Raw genomic sequence first — 19363 nt, forward strand, 5'->3', positions numbered from 1 at the left:
TTCCCCTCTCCCTCTCCAGGGTACCTTGAGAGTGGCGTGAGCGCACAGAGGACTGTAGACTCTCCTCCTTCTCCTCCTCTGCAACGCTCACTCATTGCCTAGAAACCTGTCAGGGATAGACAGAAAGGAGAAAGAGTTATAGCAGCTTTAACAACTAAAATAGAATTAAGAGGGAAAACTCATCGGTCACAACCCTCCTACTGGAAAGAATTTACCTCTTCGCTCTCAGATATCCTGCTAACGTTTAAAATGTATTGTACCTGGCAATCATTTCTGCTCTTCTCCTGTCTTTTCTGGATTTTTCATATGGATTTGATTTGGAGCATTGGAGTAATCTTTAAACTTAAGTGTTTCTTCTCATTTGGATTGAATTGTTTGGGGTTATTTTTGGGATAATCAAGCCAATTGTTTAATTTTTCCCTTCCCATTCTCTTTCTATTGATCTCTTATGCTATACTTATGCTATGGATTCATCCATGTTTCTCTTTATCTCTCTTTCTTGTCAACAACAATTTTCTCTACTTCTGCATATCTTTCTTGCTCCTTTCTTTTTCCACCTATTTTTTTCCCTCCACATTACTGTTTTTTTTCTCTGTCCCTCCCTCTCTCAGGGCCAAAGACATGAAGAACCGGCTTGCTTTCCTGAGGAGGAGAAATGAATCTCCAGCAAGCAATTCAGCTGGAAAGTTGGACAAATCCATGAAGTCAGTAAAGTAAGTGTCTGCAAGAGATGGTGTGTGTGTATATATTTGCTTGTCCACTTCCTGGATCTCAGCCCAGCTAATGATTTGGCAGAAACAGATGTGTGGGTGTAGCAGAGGAAGAGAGAGGGATGCTTGAAAAGTGGGAAATGAAATAAAGGAAGTAAGTGAAGAAGGTGGAACTGCAATTGGATATGACTGGACTAATAACCTTCAGTCCATTCCAGTTGATGCAGGCTAAATCTATTTAGTGTATGAAATGTACTGTTAAAGGAGTTAAATTGTTCAAACGTTTAGTCTAGTCTTAATGTTTAGTTACATTGGGATCATTTAAACATTAGCCATCTGATAAACAGGATGGAGTTTTATACAAACAGTAGGTCATCTATAGATTACAAAAACTCTATATTGTAATATTAACATGTGGTCCATAGCTCAGTGAAGCTGAGAGCAACACAATCTACATTATTGTAGAAACAGAAGGGAGAGTCAAAGGAAAACATAGGAAAAGTACATTTGCAGGGTGATAAGTACATCCATCTTAACAGCATTTACACACTCAACTTGAATTAAATTTCATTTCAGCCATTGTTCACATTCATATCACATTATTTTTGAGATTGTGTTATATTTATACTTTTTACTTGTAAAACATCATTTGCTGTAATCTTTAATGAGAAAGATCGTTTGGTTCAGATAAATCCTTTACTTCCTCAAAAAGACTCCCAGATATGATAGATAGGTAGAGTGTGTGATTTTTCCATGAACTATCTAAGAATAGGAAACACAGAGGCTTAGAGGCTGTAGAGGCAGAGAAATGGGTAGAGTGAGTGGTGCCTCAATTAAACACACCTCCCCATTGGCTCTTTCAACCCCCTCGCCTCCTTGCCCAATGAGCTGCCGTGAGAAGCAGTATAAGAGCTACCCTCTACAAAGGCAGTCAGACATACTCACACTGGCACTCACATATGGCACCACATGCTCACATACAAAGATGCACTAAGGTGCAAACAAAAATGAGAAAAATAAAGCCAGACAGCAAGAAAGGGAAGGAGGACCATAATAGATATATATACAGGAATACTAGAAAAACCATCCCCTCTCTTCTCTCTCTTGTTCCTCCTGAGTCCAGCCCAGTCCATTTGAACAGAGATTAAACGCAGATGGGTCACACTATGAGATACCTGGTAGACATGGGCTTCCTAAAGAACCACTCTTCTTTTATTTGCAGGCCTACACCGGAAGAGGCTCTCAAATGGGGGGAGTCCCTGGACAAGCTCCTGATACATAAATGTGAGTTGTTTTATTAACTCTAACCGTTTGGTATGCATGCCGTAATTCTCATGTTGAATTGAAAGTGCATAACTTATTTGTCAAATGTGTGTGTCTTTCAGTCAGCTCTGCAGTGAATGGCCAGTTCAACATTCTGCTGCCTACCCATCTAGTTCCACTTAATAAATAGAATGTATTTGCATTTGAGAGAAAGAGAGACACATAGAGAGGTTATTTATAGGGGAGGAGTCTACATAATGTTGTTAAATTTGAATGAAAGAATAATTCATGTTTTTTAAAGTCTTTTCCCTGATGATGTTGAGTCTAGGCCCACCAATGTCAATGCCCTGACATAGAAGTCTCTTTCTATCTCTCTTTTTATCTGCCAATGAGCCACATTTTGGAAACGCAGAGGTAAAGGGGTATCTTCAAATTAAGATATTTCTTGTCCTTGTTTGCACCCATAATGTTTTTTGTTCAAAATAAGACACATTTCTTATTCTTTACAAAATGCCTTAATTTCATTTCATAGCTTGAAATTGATAGAAATATACAATGTCAAAATATTGCCTTACCAATTTATTGCTACACCGGCAGTAGCAATAAACTACTACCTATTTGATTCTGAATGGTGAACCAAAAAACCAGAGAAACAGATTTTTATTCTTAAGAGACTATGCTAATTGTACAGTATATAGTAATTTTGGGGGTAAATATACACATTTTCTACACTTAACCTTCAGGAAAACAAAACAAACACGATTCATTAATTACCTTAATTTAAAATTGTATTTAATTAATAAAAGTGTTCAGCCATTTTTTGTTGACTTGAATGGAACTTCTAATTCTTCTAAGTTCTAATGGAACTTCACGGATATGCACGGATACGGACGGATAGACTTCGTTTATGGTTCTCCGTAGGCTGTGGGTGCTGAAAACAATTCACCGCCAGAAGAGTAGGTGGCGCAACAGTTTTTTGTAAGTCGTCGTGGAGTGTTTATTTACCTAGGTTATCGAGAAGTCGAAGTCGATTTACAAATTAGCCGTTTCATCAATAAAATACGCACATTTTCAGCAACTACACTGCCCATTTCTCGTCACATTTTAATTCAGATGCTGATTTACATGTACTGTTTAGCTGAAATATGAATTGTAAAAACTTACAACAATGGCGGTCAAAGGATTCTGTTCGTCCTGTTTATCACGGCAACCCCCCAATCACAGCCAAGGGGGTCTCCGTAGCTCTCCGTCGCTACGACGGATAGTTAGAAAATTCAGGAGGTGCACGTCGAGCTCTCCGGGGCTCTCCGAGGGCTGATGGAGAGCTCGTAGAGGGCGTTCCTCGGAGAAGAGGGCGTTCCCATGTGTCCGTTTTTCGAAAAACGCAGAAGCATATATAAGCCTTAAGTCGTCTTTAGCTCCATTTGGAATGGTGTGACTCAACAGACTGTGCTATTCTAGGTGCTTCCCTTTAAAGCAGGGGTGTCAATCTCATTTTAACCGAGGGCCACATCAGCATTATGGTTTCCCTCAAAGGGCAAAACATCGTTTTTTACGGTAGCTTTTGTGAACATATTCTACTGCGATTGCAGTCCGCCAATTCTTGGACAATCTGCTGGTTTTCTTGAAGGCTAAATTTGGCATATTTATCTTCATGTTTGGTGTCAAAAGGCCAACGGAGAATGTACTCTAACGATCGACATCGCCTCATAACACAAAATCATCACAATCAATCACAAAATACATACAGTTTTTTCTCCTTTCGGTATTCGCTCTCCCTTCTTTCTTGAAATTGCGTTCCATCCAGGGCCGGATGCAGCCTGCTTTGACTGTGGGTGCAGTGAACATTTCTGGGGGGTATCATGATTGCGGAAAGGGATCGTATAATTTTTTATATTGATACCATTTTTGAGACACCTTATCGATCCGAGTGTTAATCGGATAAATATTATGGGTTTGATGTGTAACTAGATAGTGACTTACACACTTAATGCGAGCGCAAAATAGCTTTTTGAGCTTTATGTAAAATAAACATTGCCGTTTTCCAATTGGTAAAACCTTGTCTAGTGAAGGTGATGTCTTTATCATTTCTGGCTCCAAATTGTCGTCAGGGGAAGCAGAAACATACATCTAGCTTGGCTGAGTCCTCTAGCCCGAGGACCTTGGCTGCAAATGCGCATGGGGTACGTTTGCAGAACCGGCTGCATTGGAGTGCTTTCATTCAAACCATGCTCGCCTTCACCCACAGTTAAACTTGGAACTTAGCTTTAAACACTGATGTGTATACACACTGCTTTCTAGAGGCGGGATGTCGTCACTTTGCCGTAACATAATCAAAATGCATTGTGACTTATTTCAATACACCATTAAAGCTCCCGCATAAAATTATGTTGCGGGCCACATTTGGCCCGCAGGCCTTGAGTTTGACACGTGCTTTAGAGCTTACTGTGTTGCCATGGAGCCAGCTCTGAGATCCGCTAACATTTATTTTCCTCTCTCTTTCCTGTAATTCAGATGGTCTGGCAGCATTCAGAGCTTTTCTGCGCACAGAGTTCAGTGAGGAGAACCTGGAATTTTGGTTGGCATGTGAGGATTACAAGAAAATCAAGTCGCAATCCAAGATGGTGTCAAAAGCCAAGAAAATATTTGCAGAATATATTGCTATCCAGTCATGTAAAGAGGTAAGTATGGGTAATAAACTTGCTCCTGACATAGAATCAAGGACTGAAGCAAACTTACCATTACTTTGTTCCGGCGAGTGATGTAGTGATGAATGTGTAATGGCTATCAGCATAAGATACTTCAGGAAGCTGATGTAGAAGTGAGCTAATTGGATGACTTCTGCCAGGGCCAACCAGCCCCAAGTCAAAAGCTCTGAAACAATTACCCTCACTTGGGACTAATTCCAATTAAACTAACTGTTTCTTTCTTTTACCATCCCTTCCTTCCCTTCCGCAGGTGAACTTAGATTCGTACACCAGAGAGCATACCAAAGAGAACCTGCAGAATGTGACACGCTCCTGCTTTGATCTGGCACAGCGGAGGATATACGGGCTGATGGAAAAGGACTCCTACCCTCGCTTCCTCCGTTCTGAACTCTATATAGACTTAGTCAATCAAAAAAAAAAATGTTCAACATCCACCTCCTCTTCATCGTAGACATAGAGACAAAACATTTACATCGATGAGAAAGAGAGAAGACAGGCAAACTCCAAAGCAAAGGGAGAGGAAGGTTGACTTTCAGTTTGCGCATGCTTGTGTTTTTTTGTGTTTCTGTTGTCGTATCATCTTTTATTTTGTCATATTGTGGACTGCGACACTGACAGGGAGAGCGGTTTGCATAATAATGGGATAGAGGACGAGTGAGCGTTTTATATTCACTGTAAGGTGTTCCTGACCAGATGGGAAGAGAAGGGGGTACTTGCATAGACAGTCAGGTACTATTTTGTCCACTGTCAACTTTGTTAACTTCTGTCTTCTACAATGTCTACAAAATATACAATGCTTTAGCTATCTCTTTCTTTGGAACCAATTTTCACACTATAGTACAACACAGAAGTCATAGTTCTTGTTTCTCCATGTCTCAATACCTGCCTACTCAGTACCATCACAACTGACTGGCAAGAGAACAGGAGAACCACTGTAGCTAATTAATAGAAGCCCTGGAATACTGGACAAGAGCTCTCTGGTCCTATACTTTTTGTGATGTCTTCAATGTATCAATACAAACATAATACACCTCTCTCAAGTCAAAACCTCTTCTAAGGAGGTCAACTTGGTTGTATTGTTCCAAAGGATATGGTAAAAAAAAACATCAGAGAATAGAAATATACCAACAAAAGATCAAAAATGGCAAATTCAAATAATGTATATCTGACAAGATTTGAAAAATAACAATGATTTGCTACTTGTCTCCAAACACTGTACACAGAGAAAGAGAAGAAATGCTGGAATTTTGTTTACTTGAGGATTTCATTTTTGTTCATCCCTTGACTGAGGCAGCATTCTCAGGACATAAGGTTGCTGTATATTGTTTTCTCTGTTTTCAGTGTTTCTTTTTACAAATACAATGATTATAGATTGTTTCAGTTTCAAACCTGCAATTGATTAGTATGATTCAGAAATTATTTTGACAGGTTGTTAATTTCATAGTATATACAATATGAAAAGAATGCTTCACTTGTTCAAATGACTATTTATTTAGATAATTTATTTAATTTGTTTGCGCAAGACAAATGGCTTGAGCACCATATTAACTTTATTTGTTAAGAGTTTGTGTTTCAAAAACAATTCAGTTGTAATGTTGACCTACAGTTTTAAGTTAAATAAATAAGAGTTATATAGATACATTTTAGCAAATAATTCTGACTGTGTGACCCTAGTAGCAGGCAGCTATCGGGACTTAAGGAAGTATATGATTCTTTAAGATAGAACAAAACATAGAAAAAATATATTCAAATGAGGAGGGGAAGGACCATTCTCTCCTGGTTCATTCATTGCTTGTAATCAGTTTTATAAAATGCATTTGTACTGTTTAGAAATTCAAAAGCATCTATTAAGATAGCAAGCAAAAATGAAATAGAGTACATATGATGTCATTACCGAAGATAAATAAAATCAACTGATTGGTTAAACAATATGTGTTGTTTGTGTTGTTCTTCAGTGAGATTGTTTAATACGTTTGTTCTTTCTGGGGGGTATTCCAGGTAGCGGGTTTAACAAACTCTGAGATTAACCCTGAACTCAGAGTTGAGTTACTCTAACATGAGAAACTCAGAAAATTTGGTTCCAGAACACCTGATATGAATTAGTTAATTCGACTCAGAGTACGTCAACTCTGAGTTTAGCGCGTGCACGAGTTCTACTAAAAGCCAACATCTATGGAGCTCCGATACTAGGATTCACCATGGAAAAAGGCGACAAAAAAAGGGCTTCCTATTTCACCGTAAAGAATATATTGTGCTTATTAAAGTTATGCATTGTGCTTATTAAAGTTATGAACTTAGAAGTGTGCTCAGGCTTAAACATTGGGTCTCACACTGGGTGTGGGAAGCAGGCTGTTCTTTGTGTCTCTATCTCTTCATTTTCAGAAACAACCTTGAAACTGGGTGGAGATGGCACCCGAGCAGGTGGGACGCGTAGGCAAGAACAACTCCCTGATGCACGAGAGAACAAGCTCAACCCTTTTTTGATACTTGTGTTTTCAATTGCATTGTATATGATATGCTGGGGCAGGGAAAGATAGCCAGTTGGACTTCGTGAACCAGCCCAAACTCTGTTGCGGGTAGGGAAACGTAGACAACCCCAGAGCTCTGTACTTGTTGATTTCCAACTGCTGCATTAAAGGTGATATTATCGGACCTCTGCGACTCCAGACCACTCTTTCTAGAACACAGATTTGTGTCATTGAATACCATCATTACATATTGGAATAGACCGAGTGAGTGATCCCAGAGGGTATACCCCTGGTTTATAAATTGGTTCTAATACAATTGGAAGAGTTATACTAGAGCAAAATTAAGTGAATAGACGGTAAACTCTAAACAGCTGTGTTGGTCAAAGAATGGTTTGAGGAAATGTATGTGAAAAATTATGAGGAAGCAATTGGAAAGTTACATAAAGGATTGGTTTAGAGAGGATCATGGAAGGTTATGAAATAAAACAAGAACGTTTTGTGGATGTGAAGAGATGATTGGTTTAAACACTGATGTTTTGAAGAGGAAACTATGAATATACTTTGAAGGTATATGGGATAACATTTTAAGTCAAAATAGTAAAATCTAGGGTTTTTAAGAGTTTTGATAAAGGTATTAGATGTAATTTGGTTAAAAATGAGAAAGAGAAAATAAATAAATGTACTTTTATTTGGAGTTTAATTATAATTTGGTTTTAAGTTTTATTTGAGAGTTTTATCAGAGCCTGGCATACTGTTTGGGATAACTAGTTAGGCTGTGATAATGTTGTATTATGAAGAGGGTTATTATAACATTCAGTTCTGAAATAATTTGGGAAGACTCATCAAGTCTGATAAATTGTGGTTATGATGGTTTGAGCTAATTGGCTCGTTTTGAACTGCAGCAAAACGAGTTATGAAGTTCTACCTATCTGACCTTTATAGAAAATATAGTTGGGAAAAGTGTTTGGTTAATAGCTACATTAAGAACATGATTTGGTTTATATTTCATTTAAGAAGCATACGGATTCTGGTTTGGCATAATGAAAATTTCTTTGATCATATCTTTGATAAAAAGAGATGTGATTTGGTAAAATAGAGAATCTAAAAAAATATTGGTCTTAAACTTAACTGTTTTAAAAGACAGAAAAGGTTTTTTGGAGTGAAAGAAATTAGACTAACAGTTGATTTTCTAAAGAAGGGAACAAAGAAACAGATTGTCATTTCTAGGCATGACTAATAGGAGTTGAATATCAAATGATGATGTATGGTCTTATTAGATGCTGTTACATGTGTTTGCTCAACAATAAGAAAACTGAAGGGTCAATACTGCCTGGTAATTATAGATATGTTTACAGTGGATTGAAATCTTTCCCAGTCCTGTACCAGATGCATTAACAACATTTGAATAGAATTATGGAAGATCATAATTCCACAACTTAAACCTAATGCTCACGAGAAAAGAGATGTCTTCTGCTAAATTCTGTTCCAGGTGAAGCAGTAAACCAAAGAGTGGAGGAGTCAAACGAGGAGATTGGGTATTGATTAAAGTTATCAATGAAAGGAGGGATCTTATAAAAACTTTAAAATATCCTGTCTAATTTCTGTTTTTTCTATTTGTTTCGAATGTAGTTTATTTTATTACAATTCTAAAAGCTTGGCTGAAGTTGTATGTATGTGGTGAAGGGGGCCTGTGAGTATGTCCAGGTCTGCCGTGGATACATGGATGTCGAATGTCCACTCTGTGGAGTGACGGTGGGTTTTCCCCTATAACATCATTAGGGTTTTCCCACTGTGTCCAGTGTGTCCACACCACTTGGCCATAACGCTGCATAGTCTCATCATTATTGTTGATTTGTATGTCAACATTGTGTAATCGGTAATGGGATATTTTTTACATTTGGGTTTGTTGTCACACCTTACTGTTCGCATCTCATTTGACTCAGTTACTGCTTGATCATGGGAGATAAGGTGATGCTGGGACTGTAACTCTTTTCTGCTTCAGGACGAGTCAGACCGGCGGGTCTGACTACCTAACCCCTGTTCTAAGGCCCCATTCCCCTGGAGACCCTGTCCCCCCCCCTTCTCACTGGATGATCTACCCCTTCCCCTTTGAGACCCTGCCCCATCTGCCCCTATGCCTCATCAGACCTAGGAGTGGTCTGCCCCCCCCCCCTCCCCTTGAAGACCCTGTCCCACCTGCCCCAATACATCATCAGATGTTCGGGGAAGCCTGTTGTACATTTATGGACAGGACCATTCAAGATCATCGAGAGAACCTTCTACGCCCTAAGGGTGCTGGGGAACAGAAGTACGTGGTACCACTGGAGCATGTGTTGTGCTGCTCCAGAATCCAGTCGTACGTTGCAGGAGTTGGTGGAGAAGGGCCAGTGAACCTTTTGCTATTGCTACGAATGTGAGAGTCCGGAAAAGAGGGTTACGACTAGGTCAAGAGTGATACTGCTTGACCACACTAGAATTGTACTGGACTAAGAAGGTTTCCGCTATTTTACTTAAGAGTGTGCTATATCAATATCAACATGATTGTTGCTGTATCCCGTGTATCAGGTCCCTGTGAAACCGAATCATTGTCTCGGCTGAGGAGAACCCGACGAAGGGGTTCCAAATGCCGTTGCTGGGGCTGGCTGACCAGGACGAGGAGGCGGTGGTTGGTCCGGGCTATGTTGATTGATCTCTGGTGTTTTCAGAGATCAAAAGAGGGATTAAAGAATATATTGTGCTTATTAAAGTTATGCATTGTGCTTATTAAAGTTATGAACTTAGAAGTGTGCTCAGGCTTAAACATTGGGTCTCACACTGGGTGTGGGAAGCAGGCTGTTCTTTGTGTCTCTATCTCTTCATTTTCAGAAACAACCTTGAAACTGGGTGGAGATGGCACCCGAGCAGGAGGGACGCGTAGGCAAGAACAACTCCCTGATGCACGAGAGAACAAGCTCAACCCTTTTTTGATACTTGTGTTTTCAATTGCATTGTATATGATATGCTGGGGCAGGGAAAGATAGCCAGTTGGACTTCGTGAACCAGCCCAAAACTCTGTTGCGGGTAGGGAAACTCCAGAGCTCTGTACTTGTTGATTTCCAACTGCTGCATTAAAGGTGATATTATCGGACCTCTGCGACTCCAGACCACTCTTTCTAGAACACAGATTTGTGTCATTGAATACCATCATTACATATTGGAATAGACACACAGAATTTAAATCCTTCAACCGCAATGGAATTGGACATTTTAATCCGTGCGTATGGCGAGTCCGAGCACATATTTCGGAAAAAAAGTAATACGGCTGTAGCTGGGAAAGAATTGCTGATCGAGTCAATGCGTAAGTTTGAATTTAGTCCATAAATCGAACATTTAATGTCCGTTAATATTACATGTGAAAAAGTGTTGGAATTGTAATTTAATCAAATACAATGTTCATATAGGTGCAATCCCACAGGCGTGAAGCGCACTTGGCAACAACTGAAAATGAAATATAAAAACGTAATACAAACAGGTAAGGCATATTTAGCCTTTTGGCCTATAGGTTCATGATTGTAGCTTCCATCACTTTGGTATCATATTTGACATACAAAGTGAATATCCTCATTGCCTATTTTATCCTGTAGCGGCGGAAACACACAATGTCCTGTCGCCTGATATCTTGCTTAAATTAACACTGAGTTCAATTCAGCAAATAGAAAGAAGGCAGAGGCACGCAAAACGGGTGGAGGGCCACCACCAGCACCTCTGACCTCTGCAGAAGAGCTGGCTCTGAGCCACAACATTGGCCGTCCAGTGGCTGAAGGCATCCCTGGAGGAAGCTCATCAGAGCCAATCACTCCACAGGACACAAGTGCCTACATAAGATGCAAGTATGTGCGAGTATGTGTGTGAATGTGTTTTCATTTTCCACTCTGGTCCACTTCTAGTCACTGATGGTGTAATCCGAGTGGTTGAGCCTCCTGCAAGCCTTTGCACAACTGTACCGCTTGTAAGTAGGCCACTCAATACTCCATTATGCATAATAGTGGTGACTATCCTGAAACAATACCTTTCATCACAGGATGATGATGATGAGGACACATTGACTGCTGCCACAGACAGGGTTGCAGAGAGGCCTACATGTATGGTAGCTACATATATGATAGTTCTCTCTCCATGTACTTTATTTACAGTCTTGGGTGTAATTGTCAGTTTAAAATGTACACTGAAGTGATGAGAGTAATGAATGTAAAAACTAAATGCACAGTCTGATCCTGTTGAACAGAGCATGGATGAGCCTTGCCAGGAGAGGGGTCCATCAACCTCCAAAGCACAGCTACAGACAGTGAGATGTTCAGTAAATGGCAGGTGAATTCTGTGTGTAGAACTGGGATTTAATGTCATCCTAATGTATTCCCAGTTACCAGTTAAGGACTTGTACAAACTCCATTTGTTAAAACAAATGGAGAAAACTGACCAAGAGATGGTGTATTTGGGGCGGAAGATAAAGAAGACAGATCTAGAAATTGAACTGCTAGAACACCAGCTGCAGCAAAAGTTATAGATTTTTGAGGTAAGGTAAACATTGGTAAACACTTGGATTCTCTTTGCGAACTTACCATTGACATACCGTTAGATCTTTCTCGTTCTAGGTAAAGTTAACTGGTGTTAGCTAGGCTAGCTAGCTAAGCTAACTCTGTAGGCCTTATCAACGGGCATCAGGCTAACGTTAGCTAGTAACCTAGTTCTGCATAATTGTTTCTTCTTCTAGCGAGCTCATTTTAAACATCTAGGTTAGCCAAAGTTACCTGAGGAACTGTGAGTTTACTAATGGAGCTGACATTTCATAATGCTTGTGTTCTTTACTTTGTACAACTCTTGCTACCTAGATGGAAACTCGTTTCAATAAACGACCACGTGGTGGGAGGGTGGAGGAAAAAAAAGTGAAGGAAAATGAAGACGAGAATGAAGTGGAGAAGGTGAACAGGGACCAGCCACAGGAAGAGAACCAGCCACAGGAAGAGAACCAGCCACAGGAAGAGGACCAGTCACATGAAGATGTCTCTGTTCGACCAGGCAAAAACAAGCGGGCGAAAGTTTCCCAGAGGAAATTATGTAAGTAATTTTGTGTTACAGTACTATCCAGCAAAACTTGAAATTTAAAACCGGCCACTAGCTAAATAAATAAATAAATTGCTAGCTGCTTATATTTTGTCTATGGCTGTTAAATCTTTTGCAGCAGCCAACCTGTGTTTAATATTTTCATTTATTAAGAAGGCCAACAAAGACTTAAAAACAGACAAGGACTTTTTGCTTTCCCAAATTAAGGGAGCCCCCGGGGTGCCTGCATCAACTAGCAAGTCAGGTACTATGGCAATAACGTTATTCATGCAGTACTAGATGTTGGGATGGATGAGAAAGCAAAATAATCTGGGTTTTCCTTATATTATTAAACTTGAGATAGTACCCAATAGACAATAATATGGATCATTGTTTATCATGATGGTCTACGTATAGTATGTAAAACTCTTACTTGGAAGTCGCTTTGGATAACAGCATCTGCTAAATAAATAAATATAGAGTGAGCCTACATAAAAAAGGCTTAAATTGAGTTTTTTGAGCTTTGTTTACTTATACACCTGTGTGCTTCACCCCACCCCTTCTCACAGGCTCTAAAAAGACTGCTCAGTTTCCTTCCTCATCTTCAACTTCAATGTCTCCTGCCCCCTCCTCAGACTCAAGCTCCTCATCATCCTCAGAAGAGAAAAAAAAGAAGACCAAGAAGTCAAAGAAACACAAAGATTCACACAGTGTCATGTCACTCTTATTCACACCCCCTCAAATAAAATGTTACCCGCAGTACTACACTTCCCAGCATGAGCTTAGGTTTGTTTTCGAATGTCAGTGAGACAGCTTTTTGAGTATGAGGCAATTAAATATCATTTTCTTCATAAAACTTGTGGGGGGGGGGGCAGATTTGTCCTTTTCAAAAAGTATAATTAAACCTATGCCCCTGCTTCCCAAAAGAACAACAAACTCCAGAGTTTATAAGTAACAATTAAATATCCTGGTTTCAACAAATTTATGACTTTATTGTTCCTACAATTAACATCACATGTGACCATGCATCCTCCTGTAACTGGTGTTCCAGTAAATCTTTTTCAAGATTAGCCTTTGTTCTTCTACCCTAAGTAGGCCTACACCATCTCTTGGTCAGTTTTTGGCACTTTCTTCATGAAGTGCAGTTTGTACAACTCATTTACTTGTAACTGGGAATACATGAGATTGCATTACATTTCACAGTTCCACATGCAGAATTCACCTGCCATTAAATGAACATCTCACCGTATACTGCATCCATGTTCTGTTCAACAGGATCAGAATGTGCAAATCGTTTTTTATATTAATTATTCTCATATGTCAGTGTAACTGACAATTCCACACAAGCCTGTAAATAAAAGTACATGGGGCGAGAACTACCAGTAGCTACCATACATAATTCTCTGTATCCATTTCTGCGTCAGCAGTCAATGTCTCCTCGTCATCTTAATCATCATCATCCTTTGATGAAAGCATTCTGTTGGGGGAAACTGCTACTACAAGTTGAAATAGGCACCAATTGATATTTACTTTGTATCATGTCGAATATGATTAAAACCAAGGTGACGTCGAGGCTACAATCACAAGCGTATAGCCTAAGCAGAATATGTCTTACCTGTTCGTAGGATGTTTGTTTATATATTTAATATAACATTGAACATGCTATTTGATTAAGTCCACCACTTTTTCTCCTGTAATATTAACGGACAGTGGGGTTAAATGTATGGACTGGCTATACATTCAAATGTATGCATTGACTTGGCAGTTTGTCTCCCACGCCAATTGTATACGCTGCTACAGCCGTGTTGCTTTTTTTCCGGAATATGTGCTCAGATTGACCATAAACACGAAATTAGACTTATATCTGAAGTGTGGTGAAGTAGGACAATGTTTTTTGTCGCCGGGTGCCATGGTGGATCCTAGTATCGGAGCTCCATTGATGTTGGCTTTTAATAGTTCTCATGCCTGCGCTTAACTCAGAGTTGATGTACTCCGAGTTCAGTTAACAAATTCAAATCAGCTTTTCTGTAACTGAGTTTTTGGAGTTTCCCATTGTAGAGTAACTCAACTCAGAGTTCCTGGTTAACAAACAGAAAATGGCATGGTAAAATGCATGGTTACAAACCTGAAACTAGTGTTAGAAGTCACAGAACTATCCATATTCTTCCAACAGATTTATCTACCCATGTTTTATCTGTTAATACCCCACAGATGAAACTGGCCCTTCTAAATGTTAGATCACTAAATAACAAAAAATTCCTAGTTAATGATCTGGTCAAAGAAAACAACTTAGACTGCATCTGTCTAACAGAAACCTGGCTAAACAATGACACGGCAACAGCGACTTTGATAGAAGCGTGTCCGCCTGATTACAGCTTTCACCAAGTTTCAAGGACATCAAAAAAAGGTGGAGGAGTCGCAGCTATTTTCTCCTCTAAACTGTTGTTCAAAATCACTGAGCTAGGTGAATTCACATCATATGAATATCTTGCTATAGAGCTCAAAACCGAATCAATACTTTTTGTTATTATATATCGGCCACCCAAGCACTCGCCAATATTCATACAAGAATTCTCTGAACTATTATCACTATGTGTCACTAGATATGACAAAGTAGTTTTAAACGAAGACTTAAATATCCAAGTAAATAAAAAAGCAGACCCAAGAACTATTGAGCTCTTAAATCTCCTTGACAGTTTCAATCTAACTCAACACATAACAGACCCAACACACCGGCACGGAAACACACTAGATCTAGTGATAACAACTGGACTAAATATCAATAATATTTCAATAACTGATATACCCCTCTCATCATTATATACTTTTTAATGTGGAAATTATCCTAACAAAAAACAAAAAAGAATTCTTAGTCCATAGAAGATATTTAGACGATACAGCTATGATGACATTTTCTGAACAATTTGCTCTATATGAGCCGACTTACCATGATTGCTCTCTGAATGAAATGGTAGAGAACCTCAATGATGCACTATTATCTGTGTTAGACTCTGTTGCACCACTGAAAACCAAAAAGAAGTGCACAAGCAGAACCTCCCCATGGCTGAGAAATAAAAATGTTAGTGAAACGAAAAGAAAATGCCGTGCAGCAGAGAGAAAATGGAGGAAAACAAAGATCACTATCCACTACAATATCTACAAAGATACACTAACCACCTTTAACAAAACCATCCGTCTAGCAAGGAGAGAATATTTCTCCAACATTATTACAGAAAATGCCAGAAATTCCAGAGTTCTTTTCTCCACCATTGACCAGCTGCTAAACACTGTCCCTGCCCCACCTCCATCCTCAGCAGTTAAATGTGAAGAGCTTGCTTTGTTCTTCAAGAACAAAATAACTTTGATTAGAGCGAGTATTATTAATAGTGGGGTCGAAACTGACATCAGTAGATTCTGCAACATACCCATGAGCACATTTACCTGTATCACACTTAGTGAACTTTCCAAAATTGTCAGCGAATCTAACTCCACAACCTCAGATATTGATCCTATACCCACAACATTCTTTAAGCGAGTGTTTGATAGTGTCTCAGGTCCGGTGCTAGAGATTATAAACACATCCCTTAGAACTGGCGTCTTCCCAGATGCCTTCAAAACAGCTGTTGTAAAGCCCCTATTAAAGAAACCCAAATTGGATAACAGTCTACTTGCAAATTACAGACCAATATCAAACCTCCCATTTATTAGTAAAGTACTGGAAAAGATAGTTTTAGTCCAATTAAATTCTTTTCTTGAAGAAAATAACATCCTGGAAGTCTCGCAGTCAGGTTTCAGGAAATATCACAGTACTGAAACTGCTCTCACCAAAATAATTAGCGACCTCAGACTAAACTCTGATGCAAATAAAGTCTCTATCCTTATCCTGTTAGATCTCAGTGCAGCATTTGATACAATTGATCACGACATCCTAATCAATAGACTGGAAAAGCTTATTGGGTTCACGGATAGTGTATTGAACTGGCTGAAATCATATATCACAGGAAGGAAGTTTTATGTTAGTTTAGATGACCATAGGTCCAAGAAACATGAGAACTGCTACGGGGTTGCTCAAGGAAGCTGCTTAGGTCCATTACTTTTTTCTCTTTATATGTTACCACTCGGCGACATAATCAGAGAACATAACATAGATTTCCATAGCTATGCGGATGACACACAACTATATATATCCACTGAACCCAACGATGCAACGGCCATCAATTCCATTACAAACTGCCTGTTGGCAATAAACAAATGGATGAATGATAACTTTCTTAAATTAAATGAAGACAAAACCGAAGTCCTACTATGTGGCCCCAAATCCAAAAGAGAGATGCTTATTAAGAATCTTGGAGGCTTAACCCCCTGTCTTAAACCAGAGGTGACGAGTCTCGGCGTAATCCTGGACTCAGATTTGAATTTCAACTCTCACATTAATAAAGTGACCAAAACAGCTTTCTTTCACCTGAGGAATATAGCAAAGGTACGACCATTCATAAACCAAAATGATGCAGAGAAGTTAATTCATGCTTTTATATCCAGCCGGCTGGACTACTGTAACGCACTTTTCACTGGTCTTCCCAAGAAAACCACTGAAAGACTACAGCTCATTCAAAATTCTGCAGCTAGATTATTAACCAAAACTAAAAGGAGAGAACACATTAGTCCTGTCCTAGCTACTTTACACTGGCTCCCTGTTACCTTCAGAATTGACTTTAAGGTCCTTTTCCTCACATACAAAGCTCTACACGGACAAGGACCTAGCTACATTACTAACTCCTTTATAAACTACACACCAGCTAGAACACTGCGATCATCAAATGCAGGCCTATTAGAGGTCACCAGAAGCAGTCATAAGAAGATTGGTGATTCGGCCTTTGTCAATTACGCCCCAAAATTATGGAACAAATTACCCATAAATATTAGGGAAGCTAACACTCTAGACATTTTTAAAAGACAGCTTAAAACCTACCTTTTTACCGAAGCATTTAAGTAATTTTATCTCAAAAGGGTTTTCCTACTTTTTAAAGTTGTTTTCTCTCTTGAACAGAGATCTTATTGGGATTTTTATTATTGTTTGAATTATTTATCACTTGTATTATTGTTTTTATTGATTTTATGTAAAGCACCTTGAGCTACAATTCTTGTATGAAATGTACTATATAAATAAAGTCTTACTTACTTACTTACTTAAGCTCAGCGTTTGTTAAACCCGCTACCTGGAATACCCCCCAGAATGAGCTTCGAAGAACCAACCAAGATAATGAAAAAACGTCAAAAATAAAATACAGCTAACTGAGTTAGCAACGTACGAAGAACGGGCCCCAGACCAGGGGGGTATTCCAGGTAGCGGGTTTAACAAACTCTGAGCCTAACCCTGAACTCTGAGTTGAGTTACTTTTAAATTGGAAACTCTGAAAACTTGGTTCCAGAAAAGCTGATTTGAATTTGTTAATTCAACTCGGAGTACGTCAACTCTGAGTTAAGCGCGCTCATGAGAACTATTAAAAGCCAACATCAATGGAGCTCCGATACTGGGATCAACCATGGCACCCAGCAACAAAAAACCTTGTCCTACTTCACCACACTTCAGATATAAGTTTTATTTCGTGTTCAATCTGAGCACATATTACGGAAAACAGCAACACGGCTGTAGCAGCGTATACAATTGGCGTGGGAGACAAACTGCCAAGTCAATGCATACATTTGATGTAATAGCCAGTCCATACCGTTAATATTACAGAAGAAAAAGTGGGAGACTTAATAAAATAGCATGTTCAATGTTATATTAAATATAAAAACATACTACAAACAGGTAAGACATATTTTGCTTAAGCTATACGCTTGTGATTGTAGCCTCGAAGTCACCTTGGTTTTAATCATATATCGACATGATACAAAGTAAATATCAATTGGTGCCTATTTCAACTTGTAATAGCAGTTTCCCCCAACAGAATGCTTTTCAAATCAAATCAAAATGTATTTGTATAGCCCTTTTTACACGCAAGCATGTCGAGGGGTTCACATACGCCCATAGAACTGCCCCTCAACCAACCTAAACCCTCAAGGAAGACAAGGAAAAACTCCCAGAAAAACCCACTGCAGGAGAAAAAATTTAAGAAACCTTGGGAGGAGCAATTCAATGAGGGATCCCCTCATTGAATTGCTACAAAATACAGGAATTTTTGTATTTTGGCTATATTGACTATATTACGTAGATGGAAAAATGCAGTTCTGGTAATTTGCTTAATATTTTCATAAAAGGATGATGACGATGATGATTAAGATGACGAAGAGACATTGACTGCTGCCGCAGAAAATGGATTCAGAGAATTATGTATGGTAGCTACTGGTAGTTCTCTCCCCATGTACTTTTATTTACAGGCTTGTGTAGAATTGTCAGTTACACTGACATTATGAGAATAATGAATATAAAAAACGATTTGCACATTCTGATCCTGTTGAACAGAGCATGGATGCAGTATACAGTGATATGTTCATTTAATGGCAGATGAATTCTGCATGTGGAACTGTGAAATGTAATGCAATCCCATGTATTCCCAGTTACAAGTAAATGAGTTGTACAAATTGCACCTCATGAAGAATTGCCAAAAACTGACCAAGAGATGGTGTAGACCTACTTAGGGTAGAAGAATAAAGGATAATCTTGAAAAAGATTTACTGGAACACCAGTTACAGGAGGATGCATGTAACAGGTGATGTTAATTGTATAAACAATAATCTACATCAATATTAATTGTTGAATTTGCTGAATTTCTATTTTGACCAAGAGATGGTGTACTTAGGGCAGAAGAATAAAGGCTGATCTTGTAAGGCTATCAACCTGCCCCCACCTCTCATATGGTAAAATCTGGAGTTACTGGATGGAGTCTCAACTTGATGGCTCTCACACATCATTGTGTAACTTACTGTGGCATTGCTAGTCATGTTGATAAGTAAGGGTCAAGATTGTGGTGTTATTAGTTGTTTTGGGTATAAAAAGAATTGTGAAGCATCTGTGGATTCTTGATCTCCTGAGACCTTCTCCTCAGCTCTGGCTTGTCCTACTCCTTCTTCCTCACCTCTTGCTTTCTATTTCTAGTTTACAATAATCATGGTAGAGTAGGTAAGAGTTAAC

At 39.0% G+C, this 19363-nt stretch overlaps 1 protein-coding gene across 1 annotated transcript; it reads left to right on the plus strand.

Moving 5' to 3' along the window:
- The first annotated feature begins 618 nt into the window (after positions 1-618).
- Positions 619-5132, plus strand: LOC136956037 (regulator of G-protein signaling 3-like). The gene is made up of 4 exons (XM_067249849.1): positions 619-713; positions 1933-1994; positions 4488-4654; positions 4932-5132. Exons 1-4 carry the CDS (start codon positions 622-624, stop codon positions 5130-5132), a joined length of 522 nt encoding a protein of 173 aa, XP_067105950.1. The 5' UTR covers positions 619-621.
- Positions 5133-19363: the final 14231 nt, after the last annotated feature.

Source organism: Osmerus mordax, chromosome 14 (assembly GCF_038355195.1).
Source record: "Osmerus mordax isolate fOsmMor3 chromosome 14, fOsmMor3.pri, whole genome shotgun sequence".
NCBI classification, from domain to species: domain Eukaryota; kingdom Metazoa; phylum Chordata; class Actinopteri; order Osmeriformes; family Osmeridae; genus Osmerus; species Osmerus mordax.